The 23,832-nt window shown below is 44.9% G+C and overlaps 3 protein-coding genes across 4 annotated transcripts in view; 2 read left to right on the top strand and 1 right to left on the bottom strand.

Moving 5' to 3' along the window:
- The window catches only part of LOC132996876 (vang-like protein 1), a 31,259-nt gene extending 21,062 nt beyond the window's left edge, over positions 1-10,197 (top strand). Inside the window, exons 4-9 of one of the 2 annotated variants that reach the window (XM_061067241.1) lie at positions 1,894-2,325; positions 2,811-2,986; positions 6,154-6,287; positions 8,210-8,357; positions 8,896-9,130; positions 9,313-10,197. In XM_061067241.1, the coding sequence (XP_060923224.1) occupies positions 1,894-2,325; positions 2,811-2,986; positions 6,154-6,287; positions 8,210-8,357; positions 8,896-9,130; positions 9,313-9,573 (1,386 nt within the window). In that variant the 3' untranslated portion in view covers positions 9,574-10,197. Of the gene's footprint in view, positions 1-1,893; positions 2,326-2,810; positions 2,987-6,153; positions 6,315-8,209; positions 8,358-8,895; positions 9,131-9,312 lie in introns of both variants that reach the window. The other variant, XM_061067240.1, reaches the window with a different exon arrangement.
- A 3,271-nt stretch (positions 10,198-13,468) lies between these two features.
- LOC132996827 (calsequestrin-2-like) lies at positions 13,469-17,979 on the bottom strand. The gene is made up of 11 exons (XM_061067187.1): positions 17,737-17,979; positions 16,988-17,072; positions 16,719-16,819; positions 16,104-16,212; positions 15,263-15,336; positions 14,813-14,943; positions 14,664-14,709; positions 14,526-14,580; positions 14,036-14,136; positions 13,883-13,957; positions 13,469-13,814 (listed from the first exon to the last, which is right to left on the bottom strand). Exons 1-11 carry the CDS (start codon positions 17,977-17,979, stop codon positions 13,611-13,613), a joined length of 1,224 nt encoding a protein of 407 aa, XP_060923170.1. The 3' UTR covers positions 13,469-13,610.
- A 1,232-nt stretch (positions 17,980-19,211) lies between these two features.
- The window catches only part of poglut1 (protein O-glucosyltransferase 1), a 5,456-nt gene continuing 835 nt past the window's right edge, over positions 19,212-23,832 (top strand). The window contains exons 1-11 of the mRNA XM_061066860.1: positions 19,212-19,342; positions 20,318-20,408; positions 21,444-21,587; positions 21,709-21,844; positions 21,938-22,059; positions 22,453-22,512; positions 22,611-22,710; positions 22,828-22,886; positions 22,994-23,161; positions 23,282-23,338; positions 23,522-23,832. The exon at positions 23,522-23,832 is cut by the window's right edge and continues 835 nt beyond it. Coding sequence (XP_060922843.1) covers positions 19,270-19,342; positions 20,318-20,408; positions 21,444-21,587; positions 21,709-21,844; positions 21,938-22,059; positions 22,453-22,512; positions 22,611-22,710; positions 22,828-22,886; positions 22,994-23,161; positions 23,282-23,338; positions 23,522-23,678 — 1,167 coding nt within the window. The 5' untranslated portion in view covers positions 19,212-19,269 and the 3' untranslated portion in view covers positions 23,679-23,832. The remainder of the gene's footprint in view (positions 19,343-20,317; positions 20,409-21,443; positions 21,588-21,708; positions 21,845-21,937; positions 22,060-22,452; positions 22,513-22,610; positions 22,711-22,827; positions 22,887-22,993; positions 23,162-23,281; positions 23,339-23,521) is intronic.

The following is a 23,832-nucleotide window of genomic DNA, read 5'->3' as shown; positions in this document are numbered from 1 at the left end:
CATACAACTGCAGTAATACTAGTTTTCCATCCGTCAATGATAGAATACAACACTGAGGGTCATGAATGTGTTTTTATTACGGCTCAGAGAAGTTTTATGTTTCAGATCACGTCTATCTGGCTAATATTTGTTAGTCAAACAAGTTTTAGCCTCGTTCTTTAAAATGATCCTTAAAAATAGATATTGTTAAAAGTGGTTTCCATGTTTCCTGTTCATTCTCCCCCAGCACATGAAGTATTGATATTGTGTGTAGCAGCGAGGAATCTATTATTAGTGTTCACACACAGTCGCTGCTTTCAAAGACAAGCTAAGCATTCTGCCCGGATCCTTCTATTGTTCTGCTTCTTCTCTGCTGTTTTAACCCTGAGGCCAGTGGGAGGTTTTCTGTCCCAGTGCACCATCCTCCTCCTCCTCCTCCTCCTCCTCCTCCTCCTCCTCCTCCTCCTCCTCCTCCTCCTCCTCCTCCTCCTCCTCCTCCTCCTCCTCCTCCTCCTCCCCCCAACCCCCCCCGGTTAAAACTGATCATAATGCATCTCCGTGACCCGTCCATGATCCCTTCTCTGCTGGTGTGGAGCTAATGTCGTTGAAACATCCTTAAAGTAGTGCTGCTCCACACTGAGAATTACACTTTGGTAACGATGACTCTGCCGTTATTGAATCCTCAGTATCTGACCGGCTCTCGCTGGCGGCTTGTTATGACTGCAGTGTAAAGAGTCCTTATCTCTGTTGTTCTAATGGCTCTGCTCCGACACCGCTGACCTTCACTATCTGCGGATGCAGTCCGGCCCAGACGTCAGCGTTCAGCCCAGTTGGCAGCGCCCTCTGTTTGCTTTTTCCACTTCCAGTCTTCTGTTCCTTTCTTTCTCACGTGAATGGAAATAACCTCGCTGGCTTTTGTTGAGCTGACGCTTTGGTGAAACGCAGAACACTATTATAATTTCAATACGTGACGTCGAGAGAGAGAGAGGAAAATGTTGAGGTGAAGTCGGCCCACTCACATAACATGACACAATTATGTGTTCATTTCGTTTGTAGAGTTATTATTTAATAATCCAGCACATAATAATAATATGTCATAATAATAAAGTTGCCTCAATACTAGGGACGGGAATCGGCAGGGACCTCCCGATACGATACTATCACGATACTTAGGTGGCGATACGATATGTATTGCGATTCTGTAAGTATTGCGATTCGATATTACGATTTCCTGGGATTTCTTTTGGTTATTTTTTTTTTTTAAATACTGGACCATGGAAAAATGTTGAATCATTCCTTCAAATACAACACAGTCAAATTCACTTAGAGCTTTACAAGTTTTATTTCAAATATTAACATTAACTTAATGACTGCCGGGCAGCCAATAGAGAAAATAAATAATAATGTGCACTATTATTGTATAGCCCCTGTCAACTGCACACAAACTGACAGATTAAGAAATGTATGCCACTTAGGCTACTTTTAAACAATAAATTAAAGGTTAATTAAATAGAATGAATAAAAGTTTACTTAAAATATAAACTTTGAAATAAACAAAAAGTAGGCTATTGTTGTTTGCATGTAGGTGATACAAAGCTAGTGCTTGGGTATGTTAAGATTCTTGTGCAAAAACAAGAGCTGGTCAACATGCTCTGGGGTGATGTTGCTCCCCCCATATATCCCCCCAGGTATAAACCAATAAATATGTTTTTTTGTTTTTTTTTAAATCGATTTGGGAGGCAGCATATCGATTTTAAAATCGTCATTCACAAGACTCGCGATTTGTGACTGAATCGATTTTTTCCCCCCATCCCTACTCAATACTTTTTAAAAAGCTGGAAATTATACAAATACTTAGCTTAAATCTTATCTCAAATCAGTTTCTTGTCTCCCCCCCCCCCCCCTCATGTCCAGGATGACAACTGGGGCGAGACCACCACGGCCGTCACCGGCACATCAGAGCACAGCCTCTCTCAGGAGGACATCGTTCGCATCACCAAAGACCTGGAGGACAGCGTGGGGCTGGACTGCCGCCGCTACTTCACCCTGACCCTCGCCGTGATCCTGGGGCTCCTGGTGTTCCTGACGCCGCTGGCCTTCCTGGTGCTCCCCCACCTCCTGTGGCCGGACAAGCTGCAACCCTGCGGCACGGCCTGCGAGGGCCTCTTCATCTCCGTGGCCTTCAAGCTGCTCATACTGCTGCTGGCCGTGTGGGCGCTCTTCTTCAGGTCGCCACGGGCCGGCCTCCCGAGGGTCTTCGTCTTCAGGGCGCTGCTCGCCGTGCTGGTGCTGCTCTTTGTGGTCTCCTATTGGCTGTTCTACGGAGTGAGGATACTTGAATCTCAGGTGAGCGATCCTTGCTTGTGAGTGCACACGTGGAAACTCAAGGGACTCCAGAGACATGCGTGCAGTGGGAGACGTTTCAGACACATTTATTTTTAATGCCTTTAAAAGCTCAACAAAATCACACAACCAAAACACCGATATTTGGCTTCTCCAGGGCCGTGTGTTTACTGCGAGTCATAGTTTAAAATCCCTGTTGATCGCTCATTCAGAATTTACACACACACACACACACACACTCACACACAGGAATGGGTGGGGGGGTCTAGAAAGCCTGCCATCCTTTGAAAGATCTCTAAATATTCATATGCTCTACATCTTGTCTTACATGTTCATGTTCTCTTTTTTTTACACCCCAGGAGTATTTTATGCCTTATTTTATGTTTTGAAATATCCCTGCACGTATTAACTGTATGTGCATGTGGTACAAAGACCATTTTTCTGAATTCTGACTTTTTATGCCCCCCACTTCCTCGCTGCCCCTGCAGGACGAGAACTACCAGGGAATCGTGCAGTACGCCGTGTCGCTGGTGGACGCTCTGCTCTTCATCCACTACCTGGCCATCGTCCTGCTGGAGCTCCGGCAGCTGCAGCCCTGCTTCTCTGTGTGCGTCACCCGCAACACGGACGGAGAGACGAGGCAATACAACCTGGGACAGCTCAGGTGAGGAACAACAAGTGGTGCATGACCTCTGTGCCTGTAGAGATGGAGGACAGAAGAAGCAGAGTTAGAGGGAGCTGACAGATGGAAAGTGGGACACCTTTAGTTAGAGAAGACAAAGTGTGAGGGAAATGACTGGTTTCATACTCGGAGACCAGAGGAAGGAAATCATCCAGGAGAGGCTCACAAAAGTCAAGACCGATGTGGGATGTGCCCGAAGGAAAGGAATGTTGATGAAGCTGAAACAGAGATGAAATGTTAAAACCAGAGATGGAGGAAACGTGCAGCAGACAAAAAGGCTGATAGGGAGAGGAAACCGTGCCAGAACAACAGAAAAAAAAGGGCGAGGAAGACTTCAGAGCCGCAGACAGGGGGCGGAGAACAGAGGAAAGACCCAGGAGACCGGAGCTCGGAGGAGAGTACGCCAAAGAGAGAATGGAGAAGGAGGGATTAATAGTTAATGGGAGGATAGTGTGTTGAAGAATCCTAAGATGTACGTGGGAATGAAAGAAAGGGATTGTGCGTGTGAGAAAAGAAAAGCCCGGACGAGAGCAGCCAGGTTTTTAACGACCTCACCGTCTCTGAGGGAAAACGGGAAGATCCCATTTTTAGCCAAACACAACAGCTCTCCTGCTGCTCCCCGGGATCAATACACAGCCGGCAGCCTCACATGCCCCCTGCTTATAAATAACTCATAAAACCTGATGGATTTATAGATGACAGCTCTATGACAGGGTGGATGAAACTTTATCCTACGTCTTTAGGGTAGTGATGATTTTGTAAGGTTTGTAAGTGTCCTGTCAGTATTTAGAGAGAAACTAAACCTCTTCTCTCAGCTGAAAACAGACGAACACAGATATTCACTCGTGTTTTGGATGGATTCACGTCCAAAGTGCCTCAGTGGCTGCTTGATTCTGAGTTTTACTCATTCACTCCGCTCTCTCTGCTGCTCCGGCCACCAGAGCTCCAGCTCCGGGACCACCACAGTGCTCCACCCACCTAATCCCCACTTCAGGGGCTTCTGGGGGGGGCTAACGTCCTCCACTTCAAAATAGTCTGAGCAATAGATTGTGTGTTCGCTCTCCATTTTTCGAGGCAGAATGCACCGCCTCATAAAATGTACCTCCCTCATGCAGTTAACTCAGTCCAGGATAATCCAGCCTTGCATTGTTTCCTGTTGGCAGAGACTCATAGATTCGATGAATTGTTCCAAAAATGTATAAAAACGATCAAAGTGCTGGAAAAAGCATTGATTTAATTATTGATTTTGCATCAGTAGAAAGCGGGCAGACAAGTGAGCGTGTGTGTGACGCTCTGCTCGGTGTGTTCGCTGGCTGCCGTGGGCGTGTTGTCCTTTGTGAGCGCTGCCATTCATCCCTGCCCGGCCGCGCTCTGCTGTCCGTCTGTGACTGTAAACACTCGGCTAATGAGCGCTCCCTGCAGACCGCAGTCCAGCATCTGGTCAGCCTGACACGCCCGCATGGACACGCACAGACACGCGTGTGTGTGTGCATGGGTAATTGCACAATATACATGCAAATGATGCAGGCACATGTCGCCACAATCATGAACACGAATGAATGTATTGTGCAGAGAAACCCAGACACCAGTGGGTGTTGTGTTTTCTCAGCCAATGTCTCATGTATCTCCTCCATGAACGAGCCGCCACTCACATTCCTGTTCTCCGGGCTTCATCCTCGTCTTCATCATAACGAGACCCTGCTCGGGCTCTGGGGTCCTGAAGGCTTGTCTCTGTCTGCAGGCGTTTGATGCCGATCCGAGAGGCGGTGGAATCCTTTCTTTGTCCCCTCACCAGAGCCGACAAGTTGAAAACAAACACATTCCTCTTTGCCTAGGAGAGCTGTTGCCGAGGGCTGGCTGGGGGCTCAACACATTCACTGCTGGGAACTTCCCAGTTTACATTCCAGGACTGGTCAGTCCCGAGCAGCAGCCTCAGAGCCGGCAGTGGTCTGTTCCTCTGCTCTGGACAGTTACTGGTCTGTTTAACTGGGTTTACATTAGAGTTTGGAATCTCAGGGGGACTCACGATCCCCAGCACATCGATGATCACATCTCAGGAGTGAGGACAGCGACACGTTGTCTTCTCCATATTGTGTCCCACCCCAGGTTTACACACCCAACACAGATGTGTTAATGGTTTTGTGTCATGTTTGCTCAGCTTAATAATTGAACTCTTACCGAGTGGCCCCTGAACAATGGTCCTGTCTGTTGTGGAGCTGAATGCTTAATGTCTGCGTTTCTTGAGTTAAATAAGATAGTCGCTGTCACAGTGGCTGCTGCTGAATGTTAGAAATGCTCAAATAAAGATGGCTGACAGCAGCTCAGCAGACGCTGACAGCTGTTGACTGACCCGTGTGTGTGTGGCGGCGTCCATCAACTTGTGATTCCTCACCGTGTGGTTCTTAAAGCCAGGTGAAGAGATAAGTCAATAAACATGTTCCTCTAGAGGAACGATAGTGAGGCCGCGACCTCTGAGTTCCTGACCTCCCAGAACAAATGTGACTGTAAATACTGGCTCATGAACATAATGACCACATACAGATATTAACCCCCCAGGCATTAGAAACTGTATTTATTCCTAACATAACATTAAGATCTCTAACTAACGCTTCTTCAGATATCACTTCATATCCATGAATTATTTCCTGTGAAATTGAATTAAAACATCTCTCTCTCAATTCCTGGCTCCGCCCCCTGATCTGGATCCGAACCAGCATGATAATCCGTCCAGTAGTTATTGTGTAATGCTGCTAACTAACAGACAAACTCACGCTGATGGAAACATAATCTCCTCTGCGGAGGTAATGAATCAAAACGTGAGAGTTGCAGGCCCGTTCGTCCATTAGCTGTGCTGCTAATCCCTGGAAAGGTCACCGGGGGGGTGGAGTGAATCCCAGCTGACACCGGGGGGGGCTGCAGGTCGTAAAACCAACACAATAAAGATAAGACTTCATTAATCCCCAAGGAAATTCCTGTGCCAGCTTGCTCCAAGACGACAGCACGGAACAGCACACAGTGGACGTGAACAATAAAGTCTAAACTAAAAGTGTATAGTTTGTTGTTAATGGAATAAAATGAAGTGTCAATAGAAAACTGAATCGAAGCAGATGAAATGGAAACAAAGGCTCAGAGACTTCTCTCCTCTCCAGCGTCCAGCGGGCAGCTCTGGCCATCTTAGAGAACTACTACTGCGACTTCTCGCTCCACAACCCGGCGCTGCTCTCCGCCTCCAAGTCCCGCGCCGCCAAGCACCTGGCCGGCCTCAAGGTCTACAACGTGGATGGTGAGTTCCCAGCAGCCCCGGCTGAGGGTGAGTGGGATGCTCTTTGAACTCCACGTTGTGTGTCTGTGCTTTGTGTGTCTCTGTGGGTTGCTTGTCGTTTTGCACATATTATAACTGTATTAACTACCTGTTAGACTGTGGATTGTTTGGTTGTGGAAGAAAGTCGAAATATTACAGGAAGAAGGATGTGATTTAATGAAAAAAAAAGTCAGATTATGGCACGAATAAAGAAATAATATATGTTTTAGAAAAAAACACAGAAACAACTTCCCATTGTTCTTGTCGTTGTTTCTTGAGAAACTACAAAACCTGTTTGAATATGAAAATTATGATTTAACCTCGGAAATCTCCGTCTTTACGTTATCACACAAGAATAAAAAGACATTTGTGAGATAGCTCTCCCGTCTGTTTAACTCTCTGCAAGTCGATTTCATTCCTTTACTGGAATGTGCTGAAACATGCGTCTGCCTGGACGGACGAAACCAATCTGCAACATGAATTAGATAACTGTCCGCAGTAAACTGAAGCAGAGGTGATTTGTAGTGAATGGACGACACCATGCAGAGATGTAAGTGTGGTCCTTTGAGATGTGGCTCACCCGTTCACCCGCTGGTACGCGAGCAGCAGGTGTGAAAGAGATTCAAGCTACAGACGCTGACTCTGTCCTCGTGTGTCTCTTCACACTGACGCTCGCCCGGACAGATTTCTTTCGGGCTAAACTGAAACGTTACCTGTTGGACAGTAAGTGACGCATCCTCACGGCCTGCTGCTGTTCACCTAGTCTGCACAGATATGATGTCACCGAAGGGAAACGCTCACTGATAACACACCGTGAATCCACTCGCCCCCCCCTCACACCCCCCCCCCCCTCCTCATCCTCTGCATGCCACAGGTGGACTCGAAAGTTCATAGTCCTCCTTGCAACAGCTGGCAGAGTGTAACACAACCCCTCCAGGAAATGATTGCTCTCCCTTAAGTGTACTCACGCTTCGGTTAAGTGCACTAAGTTGACTCGCTCGTCCTTTTTTCTGCTGCCATTTGTCTCCCTCCTTTCTTCAGCCTCCTCTCAAATATGAGTGGGAGACGCTGGTGGGGAAGGCTGATGAATCAATAGCTATTACTCCGCCCGGCTCGTCTATTTCTCTCTCGTGTCAGTTCCTCCTTCATTTTCCTCCTTCTGCAGGGACCTCTCCATCTCTTTCTCTCCATCTCATTCTCTCATTCTCTCAATCTCGTTCTCTCGCTCCTCTCTTACTTCCCGCTCCTACTTGTCGTTCTCAAGCCGCACAACTCAAACCCGAGGACGGACTAAAGCCTTTCCTAAACTGAAGAGTGGTGAAGTCTCCATCACACTGAATCCAAATGGTTTTATCTCATTTTAAGATGAACTTTCCGAGTATTTATTTCTAAATCCTTCCAACCAGTGGGGGGGTTTAAATAAAGGCGTATATGTTAAATTCAAAGTTTACCTCTATGGCCTCTCACCGTTACATTAATGACCCATTAATCTCATCCAGCTGCAGGAACACTGAGAACAGGGATGGCTGAAACCCCCCCCCCCCCCTCTCCGTTCATGAATTATTCTGTTTATGAACGATCTCTACCCCACATTAATAATTCAGCTGCTCAGCCGTCTCTTAACCTGCATCAACATCAGACAGAGTTCTTCTTCCAAAAAAACGAAACTTCTGAAGTTGACGCTTATTGAAAACGAGGGCCGGCTCCTCCCGAAGAACCCGAGCGGCTGAGTAACGGCAGCGTTTGAATATCAGAGGTTTCGAGCCGGGTTTGTGATATTAGGATTTACAGATGTGCAGTAATAAACTCCCCCTCTGCTCTGAATGTAGCTTGTTCCCTCACATTGCACTTCCTGTCGCCTTCACTCCTTTCTAAGCGTCTGACGGGGTCTTTTCTCCCGACAGGCCCGGGGAACAACGCGGCGGCAGGTCTCGCCCACTCCCAGTCCCGAGCCATGATCGCGGCCGCTGCCCGTCGCAGAGACTCCAGCCACAACGAGCTGTACTACGAGGACGCGGAGCACGAGAGGCGTGTCCGCAAGCGCAAAGCCCGGTGAGTGACACTGTGGAAGAGGTGGCAGAGGTTTTGATGCTGATTGAGGATTGTTCATCTGTTCATCTAGACTATTTCCATTCATTTATCCATCAATTGTAAAATATTTTTACAGACGATTCCAATTGTTTTTACAAACTTTTTCCTCATCTTATTCTACAGAACAATGCCACGTGCACTCTCTCATGTGTGGAGACATTTCACCCCATCCAATGTAGAAGGAAAGGCTGTGTACATTTGCAAATACTGTGCAAAGACCTATGTTAAGAATGACACAACGATGCAGAAGCATATAGTCAAGTGCCCAAAGTTTCCTCACGGCTCAAATCAGCCTATGACAAAACAAAATGTTTATATTTATGTCTGTATATGACAAGGTAAATACAGTTAGTGTAAATTACCCACAACATTTCCAGTTTATTCCCGTTAATTCCCGTTAATTCCCGTGGAAAGTTTCCAACTTTGAATATTCCCGGAATTTTGCAACCCTAATCATGTTTCAAGTTCAAATCCTAATCTAAGCTTCGTCTCCTCCCAGTCTGGTGGTGGCAGTAGAGGAGGCGTTCACACATATCAAGCGCATGCAGGAGGAGGAGCAGAAGAAGGCTCCCGGGGACGTGATGGACCCGCGGGAGGCGGCGCAGGCCATCTTCCCCTCCATGGCCCGGGCCCTGCAGAAGTACCTGCGGACCACCAAGCAGCAGCACTGCCACAGCATGGAGAGCATCCAGCAGCACCTGGCCTTCTGCATCACCAGCAACATGACGCCCAAGGTCAGGACCACGCCACGCTCACAATATTTGAAATGTCCAGTGGCGCCGCTCTGATGCATCCGGTCTTGTTCTGGATAATCATCCTAACCAGGAAACCAGTGCCCATGTAAACCTTCTCACTGACACGTGTTCTTGTTCTTAGCCGTGACACCGTTGTGTTTCTCTCCATTCCTCCCGCTCAGGCCTTTCTGGAGAGCTACCTGAACCCGGGTCCGACCCTGCAGTACAGCCGCGACCACTGGATGGCGCGCCAGTGGACGCTGGTCAGCGAGGTGTCGGTCACCAGCGGCCTGAGCGACGGCACCGTCTTCCTGCTGAAGTGTGTGGACTTCAGCTTGGTGGTGACGTGCAAGAGGATCCCCTACATCCAGATGTCGGAGGAATTCATCGACCCCAAGTCTCACAAGTTCGTGCTGCGGCTACAGTCCGAAACCTCCGTGTAGGACCACTCTCGAACTCACTGTTTTTTGTATCGCTCTCAAATGTTTTCATTCTGGGTTTGCAGTTTTTATTTTTACTTTTTTGACATTTTTATATATTATATATGAATCTATATATCACACACATGTTTGAATATATTGATCTTTTTATGTTTGATTGGGACGAAAAGAAGAAATCAGCACAGGATTGTGTTCACAGGACTTTGGATGCGTGGACTTGTGTGCACGTACTTTATGTGTGTGTGTGTGTGTGTGTCACAATCACTCATTCCTTTTGTGTTTGAAATGCTGGAGTCAAACGAGATGGGAACATTGGAGGATTCTGACGTCCCCACAGAGACTTGTTTTTTTGCCTCTGTCACTTTATATCCAGGGGTCAGACGCCAAAATCTCAAAGAACTGGATTTTCATTTTTGAAGTGCACGACAAATATCTCCCCTCCTCTGCCATCTCGTCTCCAACATTTGAAAGTACCTGGATGCTTTAAATGGTTTTCTTCCTCTTGATTACCCCCAAAAAGAGAAAGAAACTAAATTTCAATCAGATTTTGCAGTAAATGCACATTGATGTGTGTTTGTGAATGAGAAGAAAATACTTTTTATTCAAAGTTCTGGAATGAATCGTCTCATCCTGTTGAACTGTTTTCCTTTTCTCGTGACTCCTTCAGGACGTCTTCACTGCTCTGGATCGGCTTTCACGCCACGCTTGAGATGTCAGCCTTCGACATGTAGAACACTTTCACCCTTTTATATGGATGATTTGGTTTGTTGTGGTGCACGATTCCTCTCCAGGTGCAACGGAGATATTTCCACTCCGGTGGGGAAACAACACGCTGAGTTCAAACACCTGGGTGAAGGCAAAATGAACCAGAGGAGACACACTTGGATGGATACGTGGCCACAAACGTTTGCCCTGCCTCCTCGGTTCAGTGACCTGCTCAGGGCCTTCACGTCAAAAGCTACTGACGACTCCAGACCAGAGCCTGTTATTTGAATACTGTCCAGTCTAGAGGATTCATTTTAATGTATTTCCACAACAACAACCGAATCGTGTTCCCTCCATCATTCTGCTCTCCGTAATGAAAGACTTCCTGATGACCTTCACATTAAAAGCCCGCTTATAAAAGAGGTTCTGCAAGATATTTATACCTTTTTATTTCACAGGACGAGAGCCAGAGAGATGACAGATCCTCCGAGATCAAGTTGAGTTTATACTGGATTTATCAAGACAAAGGAAACTAAAGATCGGTTTCTCTCTCCCACTGAAACAAGAGAATTTACTGTATTTTATAGTAGGATTTTAATTTTTGGGGGAAACCCTTAAAATATGTAAGAGATGGTAATGGCTGAACAGTCTGAGCTGGGTGGAAACAGGGTGGAACCCGCCTCGTAACTGGACCGGCTGGTTTTCCTCTCCGTCGTCTCCCACAACAAACACGCTCACAGGGAATCTCTCCATTCAGGAGGGATTTCCTCTGTTGTTATTATTATTCCTTTCGCCAGAACACAGAGAAATGAAGCTAATGGCACTTAAAAGACACTTTATCATCCTAATAGTTTGACCCAATAGAATGAGTCAATCTGTAAATTCAGCAGAAGAGAATCCCTCTGATAAACATGCTCATGCTGTCTGGCTGTGCCCTACTGCCCCCTGGCTGGTAAACAGAGTACTGTCAGTTGATCTGCCTGAGGGAAGCTTTAAGGTGAAGATTCACACAGAAACCCAGTCTCCCTGTTCCCTGCAGCTGTTCAAACATCTGGAAACAACTGGACAAAGCACTTCCTGCTGTTTCCTCTTCAATCTCTTTGACCTGCACCTGCCACTGGTTGTATTTTGAACCTACTGACACGTCAACTTTGTATGAAACCTCCTGTTTTTACACTGTATCTATTTATGTAAACATGCACGTTTGTATGTATGTATGTATATGTGTGTGTGTGTGTGTATGTGTTCCATATGACGAGACCCCCACCCCCCACCATCCCTCTCCTCCTCATCCCCACCATCTGTCACGCCGAGGCCAGGTCACAGGCCCGTGTCACGTTTACGTCGGACAGCTTGATGATAAACATGTGACGTTGCAATGTAAGACATGTTTCACACTCTCAGCATTTGTTAAGAAAATAAACAATTTTATGAACATTTGTAAAACTGCAGTATGTCGTTGTATTGTGCAGAAAATACGTCCGATAGCGAGGAAAGTTGTATTACACTGAAGACATGGTTAGTTAGTGGAAGTTAACTTAACCCAAAAGTGTTAATCTGTAGTTCACAGTTCTTAATACATAATAATACATTAACTTGCTCTGTAATTTATCCCATTGTCCCAGAAAACTGACATTTATATCCTTTTCAGCTTGCACAGAAAACGGACTTTTACGATTGATGATTGTGTTTGTTGCATTTTCCCTCCAAACCAACGATAAACTGCGAAGCTGAAGTGAGAAACTCTACAGCACCAGTGGTTGTTTTAAAATGTGTGTATTTCAAATAGATGATTCTCTTTTAATGGCTCAGTTTCACTCGTACAGTTTTCTTTCCTCCGGTCGTATCCTCAGCATCTCTGTATGCACTCGTCTCTCGCTCCAACACGAGGCTGCTAGCGCTCACCTCTGTCGCTGCCCATTAAGTGTCGGCTCCCGCCGTCTGACACGCCGGAGCAGAACTTCCCCTTCTCCTCTTTGGGCCCCTGTTTGGTGGCGTTTTGTTGTCATCCAGCTCAGGTGGTAATTGGCTGTCAGAGCTGCGCGGCCAGGCCTCGAGGATAAATGAAAGTCAGTGTGAGTGTCCTGCGCCGCAAACGAACAAGCTCATCCCTGCGTGAGCCCGGAGGCGGCGAGGCCGGCTGTCGGAGCTCATCTGTCCTCGGGTGATTCCCCCTCCCGTGCCCACCTGATGCATTCTGGGCCGAGGCGAGGAGGAGGGAGACGGACGGAGAGGGAAATGAGGGGTATTTGCATCTAAATGGAATGTTTTCCCTTCCCTTCGTTCCTCCCTCTCTATCTCTTGGGTAATGAGTTGGTTATGTGCAGATCAAGGCATGAACAGAAATGGCTGCAGCTTCTTGTGGGTTTAGTTGTGTCACACCTGACACCTTCTCTTGTCCTGGTTCTTTGCTGTTTTACATTGAACCTGTCGAGTGTGTGAGAGAGGGATCAGTGTTAATGCCCTCTGTAAATGCAGTGCACATGTAAGACACCCTCACACTTGATGCTCGCACGTCTGCTTCTTCTTCCTCATGACAGTGTGACATGTCCTCTGGCCTCAAGTCCCATCTGAATGCACAGATCTACACCCACTGATCTGTCTGTGGATTATGTGTGAACGCTGCACCGCGTCCCATCCTCTTGCACGGCCCTGTTTTATCATTTATTCACCTGCAGTGGTTCAGCAGCATGTAGGACCCCCGGTGGACATCCTGTGATCCCCCAGCCTCACTGTCCAGGCCGTGGCTCCCATTAGGGGGCAAAACAGCGCTGAATTATTCACTGGAGTTTGAATAATTCAAGGTGATCAATCCAAGGGGGAGATAATCTGCCAATCTGCCGTCTTGAGCAGAGTGTGCAGCTTGGTAATGAGGGAGAGAAGTGAAGTGTGTGTTCACAGAATATTTATTTAGACTCACTGCTTTATAAAGCTCTTAATGGTCTTAGTTATTGATCATATTTGCTTTTACCACATGAACCCTGGAGAACCCACCTTAGAGCAGACATCCCTTATAGCACATTAAATTAATTGTATGTAGCTTTTATACAAATAGATTCTCACTCGCACATCAGATGTAAATCACAGTAGAAGATTTACTTTTATTAACACTGAATATTTGCACCAAGGCTGCAATCACAAAAAGTACTTTAAATACTTTCCTTCAATGCAGTTTTATGTGCTGACTGTTAAAGTTTTCAAATGTTTACTGAGTTAATCACAACACTTATTTAATTTCATCGGTTCTGTTTTAACAGCCTAACTAATTCATGTACTATCAACAATCAGTTTCTAATGTGCCAGTCAAGTTGACCTGAACTGTGAGGACTTTCAGTTTAGTCGTCATCGTCATCTTCTTGGTCGTGACTTTCGTAGTTGTCCTCCTCGACGAAGCTGTCAGAGTCTTCCTGGTCATCGGCAGACTCGTCATCGTCCTCGGTGTTCACCCTCCCTGACAGGACGTCCTCTATCCAGTCCTCCAGCTCCTCCGCTGTGGGCAAGTCCTCATCGTTGGACATGTCCAGCCACACGCTGTCCGCCTGGAACACACAGGCAGACCATAAAAAGCCTTTTCTTTGGTGCAGTGAGATTCTTACTCTAAACTTACATCTGTTACGTTGACAACACCGATTTGAGGACGAAACAGGTCCAACTTGAAGGTTTTCTCCCAGTAGGTGGTCAGCTGGAGGGACAAGACAAACCAGGTTCACACAGAGTACAGATGTATCTTTAGAAATGTGATCTGAAGATGAGGCAGAACCAGAGGAAAGTCGTCAGGGTCGATCCACACGATGCTGAGTTCTGGGTTGTTGGTGTTGTCTCTGGCTACGTCTTTCAGGATCTCCAGGAACTCATAACCATCTGGGAATAACAGAGCAGAGGAGCCTGAGCCGTGACCTTGACCTTTATCCTTTGACCACCCAGATCTCAACAGTTACTCCGTGAGTCTAAGTCAACATTTGTACTGAAAAGATTTTCCTGTTCTTAGGACAGCATGTTCTCAAGACCTTCAACCACCAGAGTCCAATCAACTCATCTTTGATTCCTGAACTGGATGTTTGTACTAAATTTAGAGAAATTTCCTCAAGAGATATCAGGTTCACAAGAGCAGGAAGAACAGGTGAGAGCACCCACGTACATACATTCAGAAAACCTGAATCAAAATGCCTCTGACTGCTACACAGAGGCAAAATAAAAAGACATTAACTGTGGAACCAAAAGGCTAAAAGCTCTGAGCTCGAGGTCCAGACCTGGATCTTCTTCCTCAGCAAAAGCAACGATATGTATTCCATCCATGTCGTCTTCCTAGAAACAGAGTTTAGGGTAAAAGATCTGATTCACAACACAACATCTGAGAATATTCTCCAAATTCATCATCAATGACTCACCCACGTCTCAAACATATTCTCTGCCCGGAGCTTCCTCAGTGTCGCCCTGTGAACAACACCGTCTCATAAATACACACCACAATGTGTGAGCCTCTTTTTATAGCAATTTTAAAATCTCCCTTAAATGATAGAAACAGTTAGAAATCAACCTTCGGTGCTGGTTGACAAACTCAACAATCTCCATCTCTGTCAGAGGTCGGCCCGGCAGGACGGCCGGCTCCTCCATAAACGGCTCATAGAAATTCACCTCGTTCATCTTGAGAGAGAGATGTTTGGAAACCTAAAGCAAAAACAATAGAGTGCTGATGGTGGATAAAAAGGTGTGTGTTGGGGGGGGGGGCGTATCCCACGTCACGTCCACTGTCAGCAGGGATTAGAGCCCCCGACCCTCGGAGGATAAGCCGTATAGATAATGGATGGATCATGGATATAGGATTACCAGCTTCACATTTCCTGTACAAATATAAGAGCAGTAAATCTTCTCATTGAGCCTTTGGCAAGAAAGCAAATAATCATATTCCCCATAATGTTAATACTGTTGTAAAGCGATGTGTACGTGAGACAAATCAAAGGAGTTTATTCTGTTCATGAAGACTTACAGATTTATCAAATGTAGCAAAGAACTTGATGTAAGGTTGAAAACGCTCGGAGGCCTCCTGGAAAGCTCTGAAGTCTGCAAAGGGAGAGAGAGAGAAACTCAGTGAGAAACACAGAGAGTCAAGTGAAACAGTTCATTCACATTCTGGTCGCGTTATCACCGAATCTCCAGATTTATCAGGGAGGGAAACTCTTTTCATTCAATTTCCCGTCATGATTGAACTGTCGTCACCCTTGTAACAAAGTCTCCCTCTATACAGTTTTATACGCTGGTAACACGCTCGTGGCTCAGCAAGGTCACAGCCAAGGGCCGACCTATCACAGGGCAGAGATAGGCTCCCTAATGAAACTTCATGCCTCTGTCATATTGGACCAGATAACATCGTCCTGCACAGATTCTCACTTTTTCTGCCTTTTTTTTTGAGAGGAGCTATAATTGCAGTTTGACCCACTAGGCAGGAGCTATTTAAAGCTTCTCCTGGGGCCGAGCGAGAGTCTGGAATCAGGTTTCCCTTTAGTACCCAGTTAGGATACATGGCGCTAATGGCCATCTAGAGGCTGATGGAGCGGCATTAGCCTCCAGATCCCATTAGAGCCGAGGGAGGCAATGGAGGCGACTTTAGTGGAGAGCGAGATGTTTTTCTGATCCATTACACGTTCTCCGTCTGTGGAAATGCAAACACAAGTGCGTTAATTGACTCGTTTGCAGAGTCTCAATTCAGGAGCTGCATCCTGTGGAGGACACGGCCTACCCAGCCCATATAGACCGCTAACACCTAAATGAGACGGTCCGGAGGATTTCCATGATCGGGGGTCACCACATGAGTATGGAGATAAACTAACATGAGTCTTCTCCCTTAAAGTAGCCAATGAGGCGGATGTCCTCCTCCATTCTCTCAAAGGCTCGCAGCTCCATGGCATTGTTGATCATTTCCACCGGGTCCTCCAGCACCTGGGGGGCAGTACAACACAGGTAGGATGTATGCAGAAGAAACACAGTCAGGCTCATATAGAAATGGTTCCACATTTTGGGAAATACACGTATTTGTGTTCTTGACGGAGGTAACACCGCTCCCATGTGGCCTGTTGAGTATGAAGCCTCAACCAGGAGCGATTTCACTTGGTTTAGCAGAATGAAACAGACGGAAACAGCTAAAGACTAATTTATACCTTTACAAATTAAAAGATCTTTATACGTCCTTAGGTTTACATGGTTGTTAAGCAACACATCCACTAGAGGGCAGCAAAGAGTCCATCCTACCAGTCTACCGCTGGGCAACCATTTCTTTACTTGTAATGATAATGTCAGAGATCTTTTTTGGGTAAAATAAGATGAATATTTTTCCTGCTGGAAGTTGAGTTGCTTTGAATTACATCATTAGAAGTATTTAATGAGGCTGCAGCTCTTAACTGCCTGAGGATTCCTTCACTTCATGAGAGAATCTGTTCTCCACTCACATCCAACAGGAACTCCACCAGTGTGTCTGCTGAGAGCTCGCCGTCAAACTCAATGACGCGGTCGTCCTTGAAAACGTACAAGCTGCCGACCTCCTCCAGACCTGAAGACAGGAGACGTCTGAGTCTTTAAGAGAGTTGTTACTGCCATAATGATAAAAGTACATTCAGTGTCTCAGGAGCTTGCAGGGACAGGAACGTCAGGAGTCTGTAATTTATGACTTTATTTTCAAATTCTCTGTCGTAGAATAGAGACTGAGTTATACTCATACCCAGTTTTCTGGCGACCTTGGCGTCCCTCTGGGAGTCGACCATCCCAAAACCGATGTCTTTGTTCTCCAGGACCTGAGCTGTGAGCTGTTCATCAGACGGACAAACGTCAGAGCAATCAACAAACTGAGCCACACAAATTATCTTGTTTAATACATTGATCCACGGAAACTTGTCTTTGACATCCTTCATGGACGTCGAGCTCTAATTAACAGATTGACCTAGAATCCATATCCCTGGATGCTTGTGAACCACAGAGGAGCGAGAATAATGGGAATAAAACCACTGCTGCAGTTTCAGAGAGTGTGAAGGTAAAGCACTGACTCTGTGAAACGAACAATGAGAAATGCAACGTCTGCTGAAAACAAAATGACTTTTGACAAGTTAGAGTTGTATCTGAGTGTAATAGATTATCTGTGACATTAAAGGTTGCCTTTATCATGGCAGATGTGACAGGGATGAGGGAGGGAGGATGAAGTGATAAGGGTTAGAGTAAGGGATGAAGAGTTGAGGGAGGATGAATGGAATGTGTATAGGAAAAAGATGGCTGGAAGAATCTGAGACAAAGGGAATGTGATGGTTGACCGGGTTCCTGGACTGAGTTTAACTTGTTTACTTCGTTAATTGATCTTTAAAACATGAGAGCATGATTTACTAGTAATATATAAAGTTAGTTACTACTTATAATAATAATAATAATAATAATATATAAAGGGGTACTCGTTGGAAAGTGTAGATCCTCTCCTCTTACCTCCAGCACCAGCTCCGTCATCTGGAACCTCTTCTGCAGACCCTTGTTGGCCGGCAGCGGCTCGTGGTAGAACAGACACAGCAGGTCGAACCTCTTCAGAGCCTTCTTGTAGTTGCGCTCGCTCACGTCCAGCACTCTGTCCTTCCCGTCGAAGTTTGGAAACTCCAGACCTTCCTCGGCCCTGCAGAGGAAGAACTGGTGGAGGCAGAGGCCGGAGAGGAGAAGAAGCCAGATGTGCAGCATTGTCGATCCAGGTGTTTGTAAGACGAGGAAATCAAAGGAGCTGTGGAACTTGAAAAGATCTCATCATCTGAGTTGAAATCCTCCCTCAGGTTTGATCTCCACTATCTCTTTATCAAACATGTAATACCCTCTCTCATAGTTTCTCTCTCTCTTGCTCCTTTGACATAATTTCTCCTCCACCTGCCTTCTGTCTCCTCCTCTCTCCGTCACACACCATCACTGGGCAAATCTCAGGAGACTCCGTCGCCTATTTTTCTCGAGAACATTTAAAGGACGATGCTTCAGGAGGCTCGTGCCCTGAAATCATTTCAGAAATTAGAGAAGCTTTGGAATCAGCCCTTTCATCAGCATTGTCTATCAGAGAGAATAATTAGGATCTTTGGCTGTGCAGTGGGAGGTGATGTTTTACACAGACATGTTGGGGGACAGGTGCTCAGAATTATTCATAAAAATAAAGTTCATACAGTTGCACATCTTTTAGTTCCACATTTATTCATTTAAGTACACATGATTGTGTTTAATACTCAATAGACCAGAGACGATGGACCTGCATTCACTGCATTTATCACAAGAACAATTCAGTGTTCATTAGTGATGACAAAGGAGAGATATAAAAATAAAGAAACATATTAAAACGTTACGGTAGATGGATTTTGTTGCGCATTACCGTACTGAGAGAAAGTCCAGTCCACCAAGTGTCTCTCACCATTGTGCCTTTATCAAGAAGGGAGTTTTTTACAGTGGAGAGACCCAGCAGATTAGACCTTGGAGGAGGATTTCATAGGTTTTTCCCATAATAATTCATGAAATAGTTCTTTGTTATAGTCCGGGCGCATCCTCTCTCCTTCCTGAGAATCCGTGCTTTCATTATCTCAAATCTCAAGATGAATTTCCTCCTCACGCTTTCCCCAAGTTGCACTTTGCAGTCAGATTGACACTCAGATGGTTGCGCTCTGTGTTTGACCCTGTATTTGAGTCCAGAAATTATATATCACTCCAGGATAAAATAAACGGTTGTAATATTGTTAATTCTATAGACTACACAGCTAATATTGATTCACAGGATATAAATGTAGATAAAATATAGTAAAATACATTCATAAGATAGAGAACAAAACATAGATATCTCAACACAAAGGAGAGATATAAAAATAAAGAAACATTTATAAACGTTACGGTAGATGCATTTTGTTGCGCATTACCGTACTGACGGCTCCAGGCAGAACCAACGGATGGCAGATGGCGGGATTCGTCCTGCTCCTCAGGCAGAAGTAGAGGATCAGCAGAAACATGGAGCGGGTTTGGCTGTGTAGCTTTTCGACGCTGTGGCTGATTTACAGTTTCTTCTCGGTCGCTGCTGCAGGTAACGAACACGTGAACAACTCGTCAACACGTCCACAGGAACCACGACACCCCGCCGCTCTGTGTTCGACTGGTTCCCCTCCGAGATAACTCACCAGCTAGCCTGCGAGCTAACCTGCTAGCTAGCCTGCGAGCTAACATGGGTGAAGTTGTGGGGAAAAGTTGGAACTTCCGCTAAAAGCAGCAAAGAAGATGAGATTTGTGTTCGTGTTGTTTCTTAAAGATGATGTGAGGCAGCCAGGCAGGATGAAGAAGGACATTAGAATAGAAAGTGGATCCGGATCAGTGTTGGGACGATGCATATTTGAATATTGCACTACTGCACAAATTGAACATTCACCTGTAAAGATATATATTTAGATGTATATATTTTATTTTCTATTTAAATTTTTTGATATTCTATTTCATTGTTGTTCTATTTTATTCTTTTTTATTCTATTTTATACTATTTCTCCCCCTCCTCCAACCACTGAACATTTGAACATTCGTACATTGCACTGACTGTTACTTTGTTTTTTATACTGTATAATCCTGCCTATAGTGTATTCATATTTATATATATTTATATTTTTAAGCCTGCTCATAGTGTATTCATCGTCCTTATATCTTACATTTCCTGTTAATACTGTTATATTCCATATATATTTCTACTGTACAGATCCTATTTATTACATTTTCACTTTAATATGCACAATACTCTGCACTTTACTGCCTTTTTTTGGCACTTCTGGTTAGACGCTAAACTGCATTTCGTTGCATATGTACTTGTCCTGTGCAATGACAATAAAGTTGAATCTAATCTAATTTATTTTATTTTATGGGTTGAAATTACTGAGCATTGCTTAAAGAGAGTGTGTGACCCAAGCATTTCATTGACAGTGACTACTTCATGTTATCTCTGTTCATTTGACAATAAAAAATCTTGAATCTCTTGAATCTTGCATGTGAAAACCTCGTGTTTACTTTTCTGTCTCAGGCAACGAGTGGAGGAAGATGAGAGAAACCGTGTCTGAGGCTGTTGCAGGATTCTCTGCCTGCAGCCCTGTGAACTGCAGCTGCCACCTGAGGTGAGTGTGAAGCTCAACGTCCAATAGTCATAATGTTATCATCCACTACATGCTTTCTAGGGACGGGAATCGGCAGGGACCTCCCGATACGATACTATCACGATACTTAGGTGGCGATACGATATGTATTGCGATTCTGTAAGGGTTAGGGTTAGGGAAATTCGATATTACGATTTCCTGGGATTTCTTTTGGTGATTTTTTTTTTTTTTAAATACTGCACCATGGAAAATGTTGAATCACACCTTCAAATACAACACAGTCAAATTCACTTAGAGCTTTACAAGTTTTATTTCAAATATTGACATTAACTTAATGACTGCCGGGCAGCCAATAGAGAACATAAATAAAAATGTGCCTTAATATTGTATAGCCCCTGTCAACTGCACACAAACTGACTGATTAAGACATGTATGCCACCTAGGCTACTTTTAAACAATAAATAAAAGGTAAATTAAATAGAATGAATAAAAGTCTACTTAAAATATAAACTTTGAAATAAACAAAAAGTAGGCTATTGTTGTTTGCATGTAGGCGATGCAAAGCTAGTGCTTGGGTATGTTTAGATTCTTGTGCAAAAACAAGAGCTGGTCAACATGCTCTGGGGTGATGTTGCTCCCCCCATATATCCCCCCCGGTATAAACCAAATAATATGTTTTAAAAACATATATATATATTTTTTTATTTTTTAAAAATCGATTTGGGAGGCAGCATGGCGATTTAAAATCGTCATTCACAAGAATCTCGATTTGTAACTGAATCGATTTTTCCCCCCATCCCTAATGCTTTCACACTTAGGTTAGACCACTTGTTCTTCTAATCATAACAAAGCAAGTACTACCAATACGTTTGTAAAGTAAACTGGTCATTACCTGTCAAATCATCCCACTTCTGTTTTGCACAGACACAGATATTAATATCATTTTCCTGCTGGTTTGGTCACATGAGAAACCTCTGGAATCCTCCCTTCACACCTCATCAGCCCATATTTCCCTTGATTGTGATCCGTGACACGTTTCTGTGGTTTCTGCTTCAGTGTCCTACAGCAGGACCTGCGGCCCTTTAAAGGACGCATCTCTGAGGACTTCATGGCTGCGACTGTCCAGAGAGGAGTGGGCACACACTACCAGGTGATCGACCACAAGCTGTACAGGGAGCACAACTGCATGTTCCCCGCCAGGTAAAGAGAAAGTTTGAATTAAACTACTTAACTTACGTTACGTTAAAACCTACATAAATGCTGTTTTTCAGACCCTTCTACACATGTACGTGTGTGTGTGTGTGTGTCTGTCTATTTTCAGGTGCAGTGGAGTGGAGCATTTCATCCTGGAGCTGATCGATAGGTTACCTGATTTAGAGATGGTGGTAAACGTCAGAGATTACCCTCAAGTTCCCAAGTGGGTGCAGCCGACCCTGCCTGTCTTCTCTTTCAGTAAGGTCAGACTGGAACAGTACTTACCTGCACGTATTCAGGAATATTCATTTCCTAGATGCAGTAACTGCTCATGTGTGTTTGTTTGATGTGAGTAGACCTCAGACTACCAGGACATCATGTATCCTGCGTGGACGTTTTGGGAGGGCGGACCTGCCGTGTGGCCCATATACCCCACAGGTCTGGGGAGGTGGGATCTGATGAGGGACGACCTCAAAAAGTAAGATCCATCACTTATCAAGGAGACGACCAGAAAAATGAATATGCTAATGAAGTAGATAACAGAATCAGTACGTGATTTCTTTGTGTTTGGATTAATAATCAAACAAAGCAAATGTGATAGATATTTATCACCAACTTCTGCATTTTAGAGACAGATGATCTCACAGGTTAATTAATTAGAAGATAAAATATTTGGCCGAAGAATAAAATAGTTTTTTATGTAATATGTTAAATATTATTTGGTTATCTTCTTATATATATATATATATATATATATATATATATATATATATATATATATATATATATATATATATATATATATATATGTGATTTAGTTATTAATAGTATATTTAAGGTTTTGATTAATTAAAATGTTGTGCATTTCCAGGTCAGCAGCTCAGTGGCCGTGGACGAAGAAAGACTCTAAAGGATTCTTCAGAGGCTCCCGGTCAGTCCTGGAAATTCACTACCTTGTGTCAGTTATCTGAAGTTTTTTACCATTTGTGTTTTCCGAGCTGATTTGTCCTCTTTCTGTCTCGTGGACAGGACCAGTCCAGAGCGAGACCCGCTGATCCTCCTGTCCAGAGACGCTCCAGAGCTGGTGGATGCAGAGTACACGAAGAACCAGGCCTGGAAGTCTGAGAAGGTCAGACACACTGAAACTACACTGAGGCCAATTACAGTCATATTAGTTATAAAGCTATAGGATGTCACAGGTGATCAGCGCTGATAGTTCACTTATCATGTTGCCTCTCTGCCATAGGACACACTAGGGAGTCCTGCAGCCAAAGAAATCCCACTGGTCGATCACTGCAAATACAAGTAAGTGACCACGTTGTAAAGGCCAGGTAACATGTTACCTGCCGAAATGTTTGTGTAGCTTTGAGAAGAATCAACGATAGGACTCAGCTTCTTTCCACGTCTCTCAGGTATTTATTCAACTTCCGCGGCGTGGCAGCCAGCTTCCGCCTCAAACATCTCTTCCTCTGTGGTTCTCTGGTGTTTCACGTGGGGGATGAGTGGCAGGAGTTTTTTTACGCTCAGCTCAAGCCCTGGGTTCACTACATCCCCGTCAAGCAGGACCTCTCCGATGTCAGGTACCTCGACTCGTCTCAGTTACACAGTCACTTCATTCAATCCATAAAGAAAGGTAGTATTTGGATCAATGTAATCAATACTGAAGGTGTAATGTGTATTTCCATGATCTGTGTCCTCAGGGAGCTTCTACAGTTTGTCAGAGAGAACGATGCCATCACACAAGAGATCGCCTCAAGGTAACGCATCATATTTAATGGAAGGGTTTCGATGGATTGTTGCTGCTTTCAAATTGAGCTCCTCCAGGGTTTATGTCTGATAAAGGCTTTACTGAAGCATATTCTCCTCCTGGAGGAACATCTACTTGAGCTCTTGTCACCAATCAAATCTGTGTCTGAATGTGTTTCTCCTCCTCCCGACAGGGGTAAAGAATTCATCCTCAACCATCTGCGGATGGAGGATGTTTCCTGCTACTGGGAGAAACTTCTCACCGAGTTCAGCCGCCTTCTCACCTACAAACCCAAGAGAAAGAGCAACTACAACCAGATCGTCCACAGACCCAGGAGGACGGAGCTGTGAGATTCTGCAGAACCAGGGTCGCTGCAGTGAAGGGAAACTCCAGAGAGTGAATGTAATCCCTCCAGCACAACATATGATTGAATGAAATCACACTACAGTATTTTTAGACTCATTTATTTCTGATGACGTCAGTGTTTTGGTCTCATAGATGTCG

This window comes from Limanda limanda, chromosome 23 (assembly GCF_963576545.1).
Source record: "Limanda limanda chromosome 23, fLimLim1.1, whole genome shotgun sequence".
Taxonomy (NCBI): Eukaryota; Metazoa; Chordata; class Actinopteri; order Pleuronectiformes; family Pleuronectidae; genus Limanda; species Limanda limanda.
The sequence above is the reverse complement of the archived record's forward strand: the minus strand, read 5'-3'. Positions and strand labels throughout refer to the sequence as shown.

Coding starts and splice junctions, on each gene's coding strand:
- LOC132996827 (XM_061067187.1), bottom strand. CDS start 17,979: ATGCTGCACATCTGGCTTCTTCTCCTCTCCGGCCTCTGCCTCCACCAG. Junction 14,137..14,525: donor TGCTGAGGAAGAAGATCCAG/GTCTGGACCTCG, acceptor TGTTATTCCCAG/ATGGTTATGAGTTCCTGGAG. Junction 13,815..13,882: donor GTGTTGTCAACGTAACAGAT/GTAAGTTTAGAG, acceptor TGTGTGTTCCAG/GCGGACAGCGTGTGGCTGGA.